The 16,411-nt window shown below is 38.1% G+C and overlaps 2 protein-coding genes across 2 annotated transcripts; both read right to left on the bottom strand.

Annotated features, from left to right (window-relative positions):
• Positions 1-10,775: 10,775 nt before the first annotated feature.
• On the bottom strand, positions 10,776-11,225 carry LOC132042139 (uncharacterized). The gene has a single exon (XM_059432756.1). The coding sequence runs from the start codon at positions 11,223-11,225 to the stop codon at positions 10,776-10,778; it is 450 nt and encodes a 149-aa protein (XP_059288739.1).
• Positions 11,226-11,678: 453 nt separating this feature from the next.
• LOC132042140 (uncharacterized) lies at positions 11,679-13,754 on the bottom strand. Its single transcript, XM_059432757.1, has 2 exons — positions 13,552-13,754; positions 11,679-12,158 (listed from the first exon to the last, which is right to left on the bottom strand). Exons 1-2 carry the CDS (start codon positions 13,743-13,745, stop codon positions 11,690-11,692), a joined length of 663 nt encoding a protein of 220 aa, XP_059288740.1. The 5' UTR covers positions 13,746-13,754; the 3' UTR covers positions 11,679-11,689.
• Positions 13,755-16,411: the final 2,657 nt, after the last annotated feature.

Genomic DNA, 16,411 nt, shown 5'->3' on the forward strand with positions numbered 1-16,411 from the left:
TGCAGAAATAGAAGAAAAACCTTCTAAAAATCTCCTGTAATATCCTGCTAAGCCCAGAAAACTACGAACCTCCGTAGGAGTTGTGGGCCTTGGCCAAGTCTTCATGGCCTCAATCTTTTGGCTATCTACCCGAATTCCATCGGCTGAAACAATGTGCCCCGTGAAATGTCACGAGTTCACGTAACTCACACTTAGAGAATTTCGCAAATAACTCTCGAGTCTGAAGAACTCTGAGGACAGTGCGCAAATGATCCGCATGTTCTGCCTCAGATCTAGAATACACTAAGATGTCATCGATGAACACAATCATGAACAAATCTAGGAAGGGCCTGAACACATCATTCATTAAATCCATAAACAACGATTGCATTAGTTAGCCCAAATGACATTACCGAAACTCAAAATGGCCATATCTCGTTGAAGGCCGTCTTAGGGATATCTTTCTCCCTAACTCTCACTTGATGATACCCGGATCTCAAATCTATCTTGGAAAACCATTTGGCACCTTGTAATTGATCAAATAAGTCATCAATCCTCGGAAGAGGATATCTATTCTTAATCGTCACCTTATTCAATTGCCGGTAATCAATGCACATTCTCAAAGAGCCGTCTTTCTTTCGGACAAACTATACGGGTGCTCCCTACGGGGATGAACTAGGCCTAATAAAGCCTTTCTCAAGTAAGTCTTTCAATTGCTCTTTCAACTCTCTCAATTCTGCGGGAGCCATTCTATAAGGAGGAATAGATATAGGCTTAGTGTCTGGCAACACATCAATAGCGAAATCAATCTCCCGCTCGGGAGGAAGGCCTGGAAGCTCTTCCGGGAACACATTCGGAAATTCATTCACTACGGGAACTGACTGAAAAGTCGGCGGTTCAGCTTCTACATCTTGGACCCGCACTAGATGATAAATGCAACCTTTTGTAATCATTTTCCTTGCCTTTAGATAGGAAATAAACCTACCCTTTGGTGACGCCGTATTTCCTTTCCATTTTAAAACTGGTTCTCCCGGGAATTGGAAACGAACCATTTTCATTCTACAATCGACATTGGCGTAGCAAGAAGCCAACCAATCCATGCCCATAATAACATCAAAATCCACCATTTATAACTCATGCAAGTCAATCATAGTACGGCGATCACAAATTACAATCACACAATTTCTATATACTCGGCTAGCTATCACCGATTCACCAACGGGTGTAAACACCTCAAAAGGTTTAATTGACTCCGGTTTGATTCTAAACCGACCTGCAATATATGGAGTAACATATGACAATGTGAAGCCAGGATCTATCAAAGCATATACATCATGAGAAAGTACCGATAATATACCTGTGACAACATCAGGAGAAGACTCAAGATCTTGGCGTCCAGCCCAAAGCATAAATACGGTCTTGCCGAGGACCGCTAGAATCGGGGACTCTCCCCCTGCCTCTACCACGGCCGACCGGCGCATGTGAACGGCCCCATAGGCCGTATAGATGCGAAGATCCGCCACCGACCCCGAAGGCCGGGTCCTACCTGCAACCAACCGAGGGCATCTCGCATAATATGGCCTGACCGACCACATGAATAGCAACCCTCTGAACCAAATCTGCACTGACCCCAATGTAATTTCCCACACTGGGAGCATCGTGGTATGGGTGCCCTCGCCTGACCCGAATCACCTCTAAACTGAGATCCCGAAAAGCTCTGACTCGGCCCGGGATGAGTAGATCTATCAAATCTCTGGCCTGAATACCGTGGAGGCTCACCAGTCATAAAGTAGCCCAAATGTCTAGAAGACTGCTATCTGTGCCCACCTCTATACTCGTTCATCGGACCCGAAGATCTAGCCCTCTATCATGCTCACTTCTTCGTTGTTGTAAGCTTTCTTCTAAATTCTGGGCATGGGCTTGGATGCGTGCAATATCCATATTGTCCTGAAGGGACGCAGTCAAGCATCTATCCATCAAATGTGGCCCTAGGCCTTTCACAAACCGGTGCACTCGGTCACCCATATCCGCTACCATGGCCGAAGTATACCTAGCCAAGGAATTGAAGCGGAGACTATATTCTAGAGCACTCATGCTCCCTTGTCTCAAATTCAAGAACTTGTCGGCCCTAGCTTGCCGAACTTCTAGAGGCAAATAATGTTGAAGAAATGCATCTAAAAACTCTTGCCATACCGGGGGAGGTGCATTGGCTCCCCGTGAAGCCATCCAAACCGTGTACCAGTGAACTGCAACATCCCTCAATCTGTAGGATGCTAACTCCAGCGACTCGGTGTCTGAAGCATGTATCAACCGAAGCGTCCTCAACATAACATCAATAAAATTCTGAGGGTCCTCATCCGGCTTTGATCCAAAGAATTCCGGAGGGTTCAAACTAATGAAATCACGGGCTCTTGCACTAACAGCCCTATCACCTTGCCCTGTGCTTTGCCTCTGAGTCTGGGCAGCAACGAATTGGGTCAGCAAATTAATGGCCTCTTTTACATCTTGGCCTGAAGCATCAGGTGGAGGGACCGGAGGTGCTGGAGTTGGGGCTGAGGCTCCCTCACGCTCCTCTAATATAGGCACTGAATGGGAGGACTGAGATTGAGCCACACTTTGGGACTCACTTTCCTCTACTACCGGTGGCGGTGCTCTTTCAGCCCCGCGCTCGCCGCCACCGTCTTGCCCTTTTGCAAATTTCGCCGAATCCTTTCTCTTTCTGCATTTTTGAAATACACAATACATGGTTAAGAAACAAGGAGTTCTTACATCATAGCTCTATCGCACGATTTCTTATGAAGAAAGAAGGTCATTCATTCCTAAAATGTCCGCAGCTTCTTGTTTATAAGTGTGGCGCGCAACAGACCCATAACTAAGACTCTACTAGACACGGCTCGTAGACACACCCTAGGACTGAACTACTCTGATACCACTTTTGTCACGACCCAACCGGAGGGCCGCGACGAGCACCCGGTGCTATCCCACCCGGGCACCCCTTAACATACTTTCACATCATATCTAGACGAGCCGCATACTAAATCATGCTTTTCATTCATCATCATTCTAGCCTCAACGGGCAACAAACACATCTATATCATCATTAACACTATGCCCATATAAAGGTATGTAAGCCGACAAGGATATCAAAATAATATCCCAAAATATAGGCTGATAAGGCCAAACATATCTAACCATATATACATGTCTACGAGCCTCTAAGAAGGGTACGTCATATCATAACATATGGGCGGGACAGGACCCCGCCGTGCCCATGAATATATACACAAAAGAATCTATACCAAAAGCTGCAGCTCCGAATGAAATGGAGCCCCGCTATGTAGTCCCTGAGAATATAGCTATAGATCAAGTCTGTCTCCCTGGCCACCTGCGGGCATGACGCAGCGTCCACAAACAAAAGGACGTCAATACGAAGAATGTACTGAGTATGTAAAGCATGATCAATATCAATATGGAAGCATAATGGATAACATACAAAATAGTATAAGATGGGGGATAATAGCATCATCGTCATAGCACTTACTTGCTTTCCATAGGGACGTTCCATTTCTATTGCGTATTCGCGTACATACATTCATATCCGTACTCATTTACCTTTCGTATTCATATTCATATCTCTATTCATACTCATGTTCATATCATATACCTTACATATACATAGCCCTTACTTGGCAATTACATATTCTTAACCTATTCGTACTCATATAGATGTCATGTACATAGCATTTATATAGCATATTCGTACTCATATTGATGTCATATACATAGCATTTATATAGCATATTCGTACTCATATTGATGTCATATACATAGCATTTATATAGCATACCCGACCACGTAGGTTCGGTGTTTCACATACCTGGCCCTACCAAGGCTCAGTGTCATACCTGGCCCTACCAAGGCTCAGTGTTATTCGTACCCAACTGCAGTGGTGCGCGCGCATCGTCATATAGATATACATATTCACTATATTCTACCCGGCCATATAAGCTCGGGGTTCACAATAGCCTCTCGTGGGCACACATACACATAAGCTCATATTTAACTTTAGCCTTTTTACTATCGTCATTCATTACATTCTATCTTTAGAGAATTACTCGTCGTATAAGGAACTTAGTACAATCGTATCATTTAAGCATCATAAGCTTAGTAGCTTCTAGAGATAGGATCATTGGAGAATATCGTGAACTCGTAGAAGGATAAATATTTGGCCAAAGAACCATGCCTTATGAAAGAAGGGTTAGCCTTACATACCTTTCCGTGCAACTATTCTATCACTTGTACGTTCTTTTTCAAGGCTCACGTTCTACCTTCATTGAAGTGCATACTCATATTAGATAATAGATAGCTTAGCATTCATGACTAATTCTAGAGAAAATCGGACAGCATCTCCTTTATTCATACGAATTCCCTCACATCATATATCAACTCCCAAACATAAATAATAACATTCACAATATCATCACAATAGCCTTTATTCAACTACGTTACTCTTACTTCACAATTCACTTCAATTCATCCATATTCATAGTCATATCTCGACAATACGTTCATTCACATACAATGTCGATTCCATACTCTCAATATCATTTATAACATGATCATATTCATAATATATCAAGAATCATAACCCATTCCAAACATTCACTCAAAAGTGGCACTATTGCACATTCATGACTCATTTCTTATATTCTTTTGTAATCCAAGTGTTTCAACTTCCAAATACTTTAAACAACATGGAAACATCATAAAAATTACCTTAGATGGTTTAGGATTGAACCTTGGTTGCATATACCTCACTTGAGCAAAACCCTAGATTTTCCTTCACTTGAATTCTTTGCTTTTGATGAACTTTAATGGGTTTTCTTGCTTTGATTCACTTAGTTTGATGATAAGAACCTTTGATTTCCTTTGGATTCTTGTTTATGAAATATATTTGATGCCCTAGAGACTTTAGAGAGAAGTGGAGAAGTGTTGGAAATGAAATAATGAAGTTGGAATCACATTTATAAACTTAGAACATTTCAGCCCGTCGGGAGTTCCACGGACTGTTCCACGGTCCGTGGAACATAATGCTGGCCGTGAAACTGGTCGTGGTTCACGACCAGCCAGCCATCTTCTCTGCTGGCAGTTCCATGGACCCATCCACGGTCCGTGGAATATTATATGGTCCGTGGATCATGATCGTGGAACTCACAGTTCCACCGAAGTTGATCCCGTCGTCTTGTTTGATCTCCAATCCTTATGGAACCTTCTCAACACTTGTTTATCACTTCATTAACAATCTAAGGGGAGTTATAACTCTTCCCCAACACATCATTAAGTTGTCATCAACTTGCTACTCATAAATCCTTTCCGATACTTATCGCATACATGGCCTTCTCTTGGCAACTTTCTCGTCTAACATCGAATGTCTTTAAAATCTTATTTAGAATCATCAATTGGTATTTCTTACTTATTGAAACATCGCATACTTCGTACTCCTCATTATCCTATTCACTGTGCATCAACGGAAAATTTTCCGAGGTGTAACAAGAAATTAGGACTTGAATATGAGATTTTACAAAACATGAGTATAAATCAAATGATCCTAATGAGAGGGTTTACCCCTATTTATAGTACAAGGGTTAAAATCCTAATGTTCACTCAAATATGGTAAAATACGCTAATTACTACTATTGGCGGTGCCACAACAGCTGTAGTGTAACGGACGGCGGTATTGGCAGCGAGAAATCCGACCCATCACGGATTTCTCACGTTCATATTAACTGGTGTCACTCCGGCTTACCGGACTAACTACTCCTCGGGCTTCGTTTCATCCGTATCACCCAACTCAAACCAATGTCATGTTTTGATGCCCACACTTCTGTTTTGCTCCGACCTCTCGTCAGATGCTCGCAACCCCCCCCCCCCCCCTTTACTTCCGCGCTATGTTTTGGTCATTCTAGGTTAAAAGAACATCTTAAATACTTCATTAACAGCTATTGTTGAAGTTTAAGCTTCAAACTTGAAAAAATCATCTTTACAAAGGAGTGATTTATTTCAAAAGGATAGTATTGAATTTGTTGTCGATCTTGTGAGAAGTGCTCAAATTTGAGAGAGTTTGAAGAATACATAAGGTGATTTTGGGTGAAATTTCATATTTGAGCTTGAGATTGAAGATGAACATTTCGGATTTATGTTTAAGATTCGATCTATAATAGATTTATATTCAGGTCTATAATAGTTGTATAAACCGCCTATAATCAACACTACATGAGTTGTATTATCTATTATCAATTCTAAATCACAAACACCAAATTGAGAAAAAAATCAATAAATACTCTTTTATTTTTCTTGGAACTTATCTATGTTGACAACTAAATGATGACTCAACAATATGTTAACAACATATTACTATAAACAATAGTATTATTATTAAATTATTATAAGTCATTCATTATTAATGTTAATATTACAAGTTTGTAATTTAGTCATCAATTGCAGTTTATAATATTTCATGTTGTTCACATGTATAGTTATGCCACCAATTTCAAGTTGCCAACATATAGTTATTATAGTCACTAACAAGTCATCGCAGTCTTTTCATTTACGTAGTAATAACATTACTATTAATTATCATTATTTAGATCATGATCTTTACGTTAATTCGCCAATTTCTGTTGTTAATAAATTGTTTAGTACTGGTTTTAGTATTTATACCTTAGAATGTCACATTTTTTATTGAAAAATGTATTTTAATTTAAAAATATTTCCAGGTTGTATTTTATAATAATTCAGTAAATTGTTTATTATAACATGCAGACTAAAGTTATTGTATAATCAATAACAAGTCATCACAATTTTTCATTAACATATTGTTAATTACTCATTAATAATCATTATTTTCGATCATCTTTATATATGTTTAGTCAACAATTTCATATTGTTAGCATATTGTTTAGTCACTAATTGCAGTTTTTATACTTAGAATGTCACATTTTTCATTAAATATTACTCTATATTTTAATTAAAAAGCCCATTGTTAGATTTTAATTTATAATAAATCAATAAACTGTTTATAATAACGTGCGAACTAAAGTTATTGTATAATCAATAACAAGTCATCACGATCTTTTTAGAAACATAATATTAATATTACTGATTATTTTATATCATATTTATGTTGAGTCACTAGTTTCATGTTGTTAACATATTGTTATTAATTTCAATTTGTCACGACCCAACCGGAGGGCCATGACGGGCACTCGGAGCTAACTTACCGAGCACCTCTGAACATACGTCATCATAATCATTTCTAGGTGGACCACAAAGATCACTTATGGGTATCATACTCTACAAGGGCATATATCATAAGATAGTGGCACATCTCTATATAATCGTTAACAACTGTGCCCATCATCACAAGCCGACATAGCTGCCAAAATATTATACAACAATATCCACTGATAAGGTTATGGAACATCTAGCTACATACATCTGTCTACGAGCCTCTATATAGAATACAGGAATCCATGAAGACGGGGCAGGACTCCGTCGTGCCCAAGTATATACACAGAGAATAATACCGATAAACTGCAGCTCCAAAACAAATGGAGCGCTCCTGAGACTCCGCTGATGAAGCTCCTAAGGGTCTGGTCCATCTACCTGCGGGTATGAACGCAGCGTCCACAAGAAAGGACGTCAGTTCGAACAGTGTACTGAGTATGTAAGGCATGAATAACAACATAACAAGAAATATGGAATATAACATGAAATAAAGATAACCTGTACATCTGATTGCCTCATAAGGCGGATATCATGCATGCTAACTTTATCTTTTAAAACAGCATCATAAATATATACAAGTAAACTGCCCGGCCATATAGGCACGGTGTTATTATCATTATCCATAAGCCACCCACCGTAGTGGTGTCTGCCCGGCCATGTAGGCACGGTGTTATTAAAATACATACATATATATAAAGCATGCATGAGAGCCCAATTAAAAGCTACTACCTTATCGGAGTGACGTAAGGTCGGTGACCTCCGATTTATATTATGGAACAATCATAATCGCTATATCTCACCTTGGAGGAACAATTATCATAAGATGAGATCAACAACAATGAATAAAATCAAGAAATTCATGAAATAAACTCAATAATCTCATAATAGCATCAAGACTGTAAACTTTGGAATCTCTAGAAATGGGATCATCATCATCATCATTATCATCATGGAGCATACTTATCCTTAGCATCATAAGAAACTCTAAGAATCATAAACTTCTAACTTTTGAGAATAAGGATATTATGGAAAACATGTATGGGTCCATAAGAAAAGAATCATGCCTTTAGAAAGAAAGGGACTAGCCTTAACATACCTGGAAGCTTATTTCTCGACTTTCCAACTTACGCCCCGTCTTGCAATCTACATAATATCATTCGTGGTCTCATAATCTACATATAAAATCATTCATACTATTGTTAGGCTTATCGTCATATGCTTGTCTTAAGCCTTCAAATTAAACCCCTTAAAATCTGACGAAATTCGGGCATCATCTCCCCTGTTTATATCCCTAGCCCGAAATCACAATACCAGCAACCAACACAACAACAACAACACTAACACCAACAACATCATCATCACTACCAAAATATTCCATAAAACATCCCACACTATGTTTATCAACATACAATAACGATATACACTTCCTTTCTTCCCAAACAAGGAGCACAATCTCATCAACACACCAACAACATTAGATACCATCCACATACATGGAAATTGGCCCAACAACACAGCCACAACATGCTCAAAACAGTCCATAAACTCAACAACTACAACACAACACTTTATGACCTTTCCTCCATAACTATTTTCATATTTAAGACTTGTTAAACCTTCAAATCAACTCAACATAAGAGATAGGATGAAGAACATACCTTATACTTGAAGAACTCTAGCCACACCAACTTTCTTCAAGACCAAACTCACCACAACATCAAGTAGAAACAATCACAATCACTTTTCATGGACTAATTTGGTGTAATCTTGTTGAATTCTTGATTTAAGGGGTTATAAGTGTTTAAGAGAAGTGTATGGATGTGTCTAGAACTTAAAAGAAGTGTAAATGATGAAAAAAGTAGAATAATAGGGTATTTATACCCCTTGAGAGTCGGTTCCACTGACTTTCCAAGTGGGGCCCGCGGGGAGCCATTTGGCAGCTTGGAGGCTTATCTTAAAATGCCCATAACTCCCTACTCCGATGTCGTTTTGACGAACGATTTGTTGCGTTGGAAACTAGACTTCCTGAACTTCAATTTAGGCTTTTGTTTCACTTCAAAACTCCTGATATACTAGGAGATATACCCCTCTAAAGTTGACCCAAAATTTCTGTCCAAAATTCTGCCAAATTTTCGACAAACTTATTTTCTTCGATTTACTTGATCCCGGAATCTTCCGAAACTCTCCATACATGATATTTATCATTAATCATACTTGATAATGGTCATGTCCTTTGGTTTCAAGGTTGTCCTTCTCGGTTACGACATACGAGATCGTAATTCATCATTTACTTCATTGTTACGTACTTCCCATGGCTTGTACCTTTCAAAACTTCATGGGACGTCTCCGATACTCCATTAGTATAGTGAAATATGTGGCGTGCTCATGCTCTGAAAGTGCGAGGTGTAATACAATTTTTGTACTTTAGAATGTTACATTTTTATTAAAATATTGTTTATTTATTTAAAAAACTATTATTAGGTCATGTTTTATGATTAATCAGTAGGTTGTTCATAATAACGTGCACACTAAAGTTATTGTATAATCAATAACAAGTCATCACAACCTTTTTATTGATATATTGTTAACATTACTCATTAATTATTATTAATTTAGGTAATCATTGTAGCGTCCCATCAAATTTCGTTGACTTAAAGGTATGTTAATGCTTGAGTGACTCGATTTAATTATCGCAAGTTGGGTGTAATGGAATTTTTGAGTTATTTCTTAATCGTGAATATTCTTATTTTAGTAAAATATATTCATATATTTGATTGGAGTATAGGAATTGAAAATGAAATTGTGATATAACGAATTAAGAGTTGAATTGACCCGAGGAGCAAAGTTGAGACTGTAACTGGCACGTGAAAGACAGGAGTTCGGAGCCTAAAGGGTATAAAAATACACGGTATAAACCAAAAGGGGTAAGCCAAAAATATATATACCAAAGTCCACGTTATACCCCAACTTTTTTTTCCTTTGTCAGATGATGAACCAAATGAAAAAAGAAAAAAAAAATTGTATAACGTGGACTGATCCACGTTATACAAAATATATTTGAATTTGTATAACATGGACTGATCCACGTTATACAAAATTATTTGTATAACGTGGATCAGTCCACGTTATACCTTTTATTAATTTTTTCCCCCGACGTTTTACAAATAGTTTGTAAGAGGTTGCCTCTATTTAAATCATATTTGGCTGTGTTTTTAATAAAAAAAATTTATTGAATTTTTTAATTTTTAAAGAATATAGTTAATTTTAGTGAATAACTCAAATAAATATTTTAACACATGCAATAATTAAATATGTGTTATATATACGAACAGAAATAAAAAATAAAATATAAGTTAAATAAACGTCACACATTAACTAAGTAATAAATGTTAAATTACATGATAACTATTAAACGGCACAAGACATTTTATATATTCTTGGAAGATTACATAAGGAAACAACAATCGTACAAGTTAAGAAAAAACATAAAAACCAACAAGCAACAACAACTACTGATTTCTGTCGGGGCAGCGATTCTTGTTATGACCTGTTTGCTTGCACGTACTACACTTTCTAGCCATGCGAGCAGGAGCTATATCCATTTCATTCCTCCTTCTAGTTGTAGTCCGCGTTCCTGAAGTTCGCTCGAATTCAGTGTTTGCAATTAAACTGAAGGGAGAAGGTGGCCAATATGCCTCATCACCCAACGGTGAAAAATTTCCACTGTACGTTTGCTTGTAAAACCTGCAATTGTAGTACTTGCTAACATAGTCCTTTGGTTGAATTCCGCGGATATCACAAAATTTAATTGCATGTGAACATGGCATATGGTAGTTTCTCCACTTCCCACACGAACACTTTTTCCCTTCGGCAGAGACTTTATGGATATTTCCGCCCTTACCTTCGTGTGCAAATGTCAGAATCTCAAAGACCCCTTCAGTTGCATTGTATTGCTGCATGTCAGTATGCTTTAGGGACCTCTCCCAGTATTCATCAAACTTCTTTTCAACAACGCGCGGCCAAAACTTTTATCTGCAATCAACAAATCAGCAAGGGTGCTTCTCTCAACAAACCGATCAACAAGATTTTTAAATGTATAACGGACCATGGCAGTAACGGGCAATCCACGAGCTTTCTTCAATAAACCGTTGTAAGACTCGGAGACATTCGTTGTCATAGCCCCCCACCTATGACCGTTGTCCTTATGCAATGTCCATTTATCCTCCGGAAGAGATTTTAACCACAGATACGCTGGAGGTGACATTGTTTTGATTTGTTCCATCCTCATTTTATACTTCTTCTTCTGGTGCTCTGTAGCCGCCAACCACATTAGCTTCTCAAGGTCACTGTTGAGGAACTTTTTATTGAAGTTACTTTTCAAATGCCGAACGCAAAACCTATGGTGTGTGGATGGTGGTTGTAACTAATCATGTGTTTGGACACATTGCAAGATGCCCTGATGACGGTCAGAAATAAGTCCAATTTCTATTCTCTCACGAACAATATGTCTCCACAACAACATAAGGAACCACGTCCAAGACTCAAAGCTCTCACGTGCAACAATAGCATATGCAAGTGGAAAAATGTTATTGTTCGCATCAATTCCAACAGCAATTAGCAGTTTCATCTCATACTTACCGTACAGATGAGTACCGTCTATTGAGATGACAGGCCTGCAACTTTTGAATCCATCGATGCTTGGTTTATAAGCCCAGAAAAGAAACTTGAAGATGTGTTCACCTTGCATTGTAGTTGATTGGTGCTCCCACTCAACAACGGTCCCCGGATTGAAATATTTTAAGGCAGCCATGTATCGGGGCAATGTCTTGAAAGAGGTTTCAAAATCACCAAATACCATTTCAATAGCTTTCTTACGCCCCTTTTGTGCTTTTCTATAACTAGGAGTAAACAAATGCAATCCTTTTATTTTTTTCTGAACTGACTTAATACTGATGTATGGATCGACCATAATATATGGTATCAACGTAGTGGCAATTAGGTGACTGTTCAAATTGAAATGATCCTTTCTGTAATCATCCGTAAGACAACTGTGGTGGAGATCTGCTTTGCCTGCCTTCCACATACCACTTGAAATTTCTCTAAAACGGATCATCCACTCACATCCCAACATATGACGCTTGCAAATAACCCTCCAAAATTTACCTTTGGACTAATCACAAATGAACTCTTTCTTTTCTTTGAGACAATATTGTCTCACTGCGCCTTTCATTTCCTGCTTGTTCTAAAATAACATACCTAATTGCATAATACAAGGAAAATTATCAACCCCCTAAAAATGGGCCAACAAATAAAAAGAATATTCATTGCCACCATACTAACCTGATCTGATAAATTCAGGTTTTTTACAATCCCAAAGTGCAGATCGAACTGGACCGTCATCTCTCATGAAGGCAAAATCATCCGGGCCTTCTTCTGTGTTATCCAAATATGGAATCGCATTAGAATGGTAGCTAACGTTACCATCACTTCGAGCAGTAATGTCTTCATAAGAATGACCATCATCATCAGATGAGTGATCATCGTTCATTTTCTGTGTGATCTAATGGGATATCACTATCTGACTCATCGGAGTGATCATTAGCTACATCATTATTGCTCACAATTTGTGTGAGCTGAGTTAATACGGGGTTTTCTTCAAAATCGCTACACCTACAAACATAGGAAAATTCAAGGGGTTCAAATCTCAGGAACAATTAGTTAGAAGTGTATATTTTGTGATGACTGAGGTAAAGTTAGGATTTTGAGTTTATATGTTCTGAATTTTAGTAAAACAATTTATTGGCTTCTAAATAAATTATTTTTATATACAAAACAAATTTTTAAATACAAAGACATGGTGTAAATCAGATCTATTAAATTTTACCGAACTTGTATATAATAATGCTAAATTATTTCGTCCTTACAAAATTAATGTGCCTATATTTTTCATCATGTGTCTATATTTTACAAGTTTGATGACACAATAATAAGTGTGCTTTTACTATTCTATTTTGAGATAACAATATTTGCAACTTAAAATACCCGTCATATTGTTGCTAAATGTATAATTCCAATTTTAAAAAATAATCCCCCCATTTTAGCTCTAAAAGCTAATGGTTTTGATTATATTGATGATAAGCAGAAGATGTCAAACAAATAGCATACGGAGTAAACTTTTCAATAATTAAATAATTATATGTTCAAATTTAGATAAATTATTTCCTTATCAAAACACTTGGCTATAGTTGCGCGAAATGGAAGCGAAAAAAACATCGTTATATTTACCTTTCTGTAAATGACTCCACTTGAGTAGGGCGATATCGAACTATACTCCCGCCACCTAATTCACTTGTATCTGGAGCACTACTCGGTCCAGGAATATCACAGCTCTGCATAGTCCAACCAAAGTTATGTGATTGGCTACCAACTCCTACCATTATTTCTTGTTGAAGTGTACCTCTTTGAAGCCCAATATTCATAGCGGGAAGATACGTAGTACCCCGAATATCAAACTTATCGTCAGTGGGTGCTTCAACATTAGTAGAGCGTTCAACAGTTACATACATGTCAAGTGTCACTATACTGATATGATTGTTAAATATATCAGGGCTTCGAAGAAATAACGATAAGAAGTCATCGTCCGAAATAAGAGTTTCCTCGTAAATGGGAAATTCCCTAGCCGTAATTGATGTTGAATATCGTCCAGTGACAACCACTGAAAGGTTAGGATCAGTTATGGCCATTTTGCTTATGAAAACACGTTGTAGACGATCGTATTTGAGGGAAATTGGAAACCTTTGTACGGCTCCCGCACGACGGTTATATCTCACTGAACCTTCTTCGTACACAACTTCACCACCCCAATATAAGTTAACTCTTACATAATTTTTCGCCATATTATTTTCAATAGAATACAAATGTAAAAATTAATGGAGAATGCAAGAGAGAAGTGGAGAATTCTTGAAAAATGAAATCTACAAGGAAGAAGTGGAGAATTCAGAGAGATTGTCACGACCCAACCCCGTGGGCCGTGACTAGTGCCCGAGTTGGACACTCGTACACGTATGTATTAGATGTAGATAAACTAAAACTAAACATAATATGGAAGCTTGCAAAAACAAGATGTTATCTCAGAACGTCACATATATATATCAAGGTAACCTGTCTCCTGAGGAGTCACAACCAATCAAACATAACATAATACGCAAGCCGACAAGGCTGCCACTACATACGGGAACATCCCAAAATATATACGCAAGCCGACAAGGCTGCCACTACATACAACATCCCAAAATATATACGCAAGCCGACAAGGCTGCCACTACGTACGGGAACATCCCAAAGTAAGTCATATTGACACAGCTGAACAACATCTATATACAACCCACACATATGTCTACAGACCTCTAAGAGTATCGCTAGTGAAATATGACGGTACGACAGGCCCCGCCGTACCCTTGGATAAACATATATATACATCAAAAGATCTGTACCAAAAGTCTAGGCTCCGGAACAATGGAGCACTCCAAGATGTACCGAGTAGAAGTCCTAAGCTGGAGGATCACCAAATCGAGTATCTATACCTGCGGGCATGAAACGCAGCCCCCCGAAGAAAGGGGGTCAGTACGAGATATGTACTTAGTATATAAAGCATGAAATACAACAAGGAAGATCATAACTGAAGTAGAGATTCCAGGAGACAAGTATGATAATCAAGAAATCACTGTACCTGCGCCTTATGAAATAAAATCATGCATAGCTATATCATAAACCATATCCGGCCCATTATGGACTCGGTGAATAAGTCGTATACATGTATACCATGCCCGGCCCATCATGGGACTCGATGCCATCATCACATCATCATATCATCATATCATCATATATATATACCGTACCCGGCGCTCTAGTGAGGGACTCGGTGAACAATGCAGTGAAACTGTGCACGAATACATACCCGGCCCGAGACTCGGTGAAAGATATAATGACAACATGCACGAGCAGAGTAGTGAGCAACCATATGCAAACTAAACCATCATCTGAGACTCAATGGAATATGTAGAATAAACTAACACTCGAGTATCAAAGACGACAGTCATGTCAAGTGTTCTTTGAATGTCACGATAGATTATATCAAATAGAACCTCCGGAATCATAGAAACGTATCAAGATAACATGAAATAGCTTATGGAAGCCAAGGACATTAGCCATCCTAGTGTCTATAAGAATAGGAGCTTATACATTCGTCGTTGTTCGTTTCGTATAAATCATGCCAAAAGAAAGAAAGGATACCTTACATACCTTTAACGCTTATCCGTGACACAATACGTATACGCTGCCCGAAGTGTCTCAACCTATATTAAGACGTTAAGAACTATGGTTAAGCTACGGGAAGGTTCAAAACGTATTCCGACATTAGTAGCCCATTTGTAGAAAATTAGGCGGCATTACCCCTATATTCAAGCCAACTATAAAACAACCAAATCAACATCCATAACCACACGTTCAAGTACTATATCAAGACTAACCAAGACAAGATTCGAGAATACTCCGAACAGCCCGCATAACATTCCAATCAGCCCACACATTACAACATTCAATAACAGTTAACCTAACGACTTCGACATATTCAAGTTATTCTTAATAACCTATAGCCATAACACTTCATCGAAACGACCCTATAACAGTCCAACCATTACAACAACACGATGCAAGGTCTTAACTATACTTAATCCTCCAATTCAACAAGAATAACAACACGCCCCAAAACAGCCCCTAATTAACATAACAATGCCCGATAATCTTACGAACACCTAAGAACATACCAAGAAAACCACATACGCTTCATATACGATATCTTATACGCTTCTTTTATCCAAATTTGTGAATCATATCAGCAACACACGACAACAACATCAATTATTCGTATACGTTAACAACACCAATTATTCAACAAGTTCTTAAAACAGCCCACAAAATAAATACAACTTCAACTTTAACCATCAATTTCCTTCACTTCCATCATATAATCCATGACGACAACAACTACAACACTAATTAAAATTAATCCACCATTATTAATTAGAACAGCCCCTACACGGTCCGAAACAGCACCTCAACATCAATATGCACAATTCCTTGTATC

Source organism: Lycium ferocissimum, unplaced genomic scaffold (assembly GCF_029784015.1).
Source record: "Lycium ferocissimum isolate CSIRO_LF1 unplaced genomic scaffold, AGI_CSIRO_Lferr_CH_V1 ctg13561, whole genome shotgun sequence".
NCBI lineage: Eukaryota > Viridiplantae > Streptophyta > Magnoliopsida > Solanales > Solanaceae > Lycium > Lycium ferocissimum.

Excerpts from the sequence above, each read along its gene's own strand:
- LOC132042139 (XM_059432756.1), bottom strand. The coding sequence starts at position 11,225 with ATGCAGCAATACAATGCAACTGAAGGGGTCTTTGAGATTCTGACATTT.
- LOC132042140 (XM_059432757.1), bottom strand. The coding sequence starts at position 13,745 with ATGAATATTGGGCTTCAAAGAGGTACACTTCAACAAGAAATAATGGTA. Across the intron at positions 12,159-13,551 it reads GTGGAGTCATTTACAGAAAG|AAAAGCACAAAAGGGGCGTA; the intron begins GTAAATATAACG and ends TCCTAGTTATAG.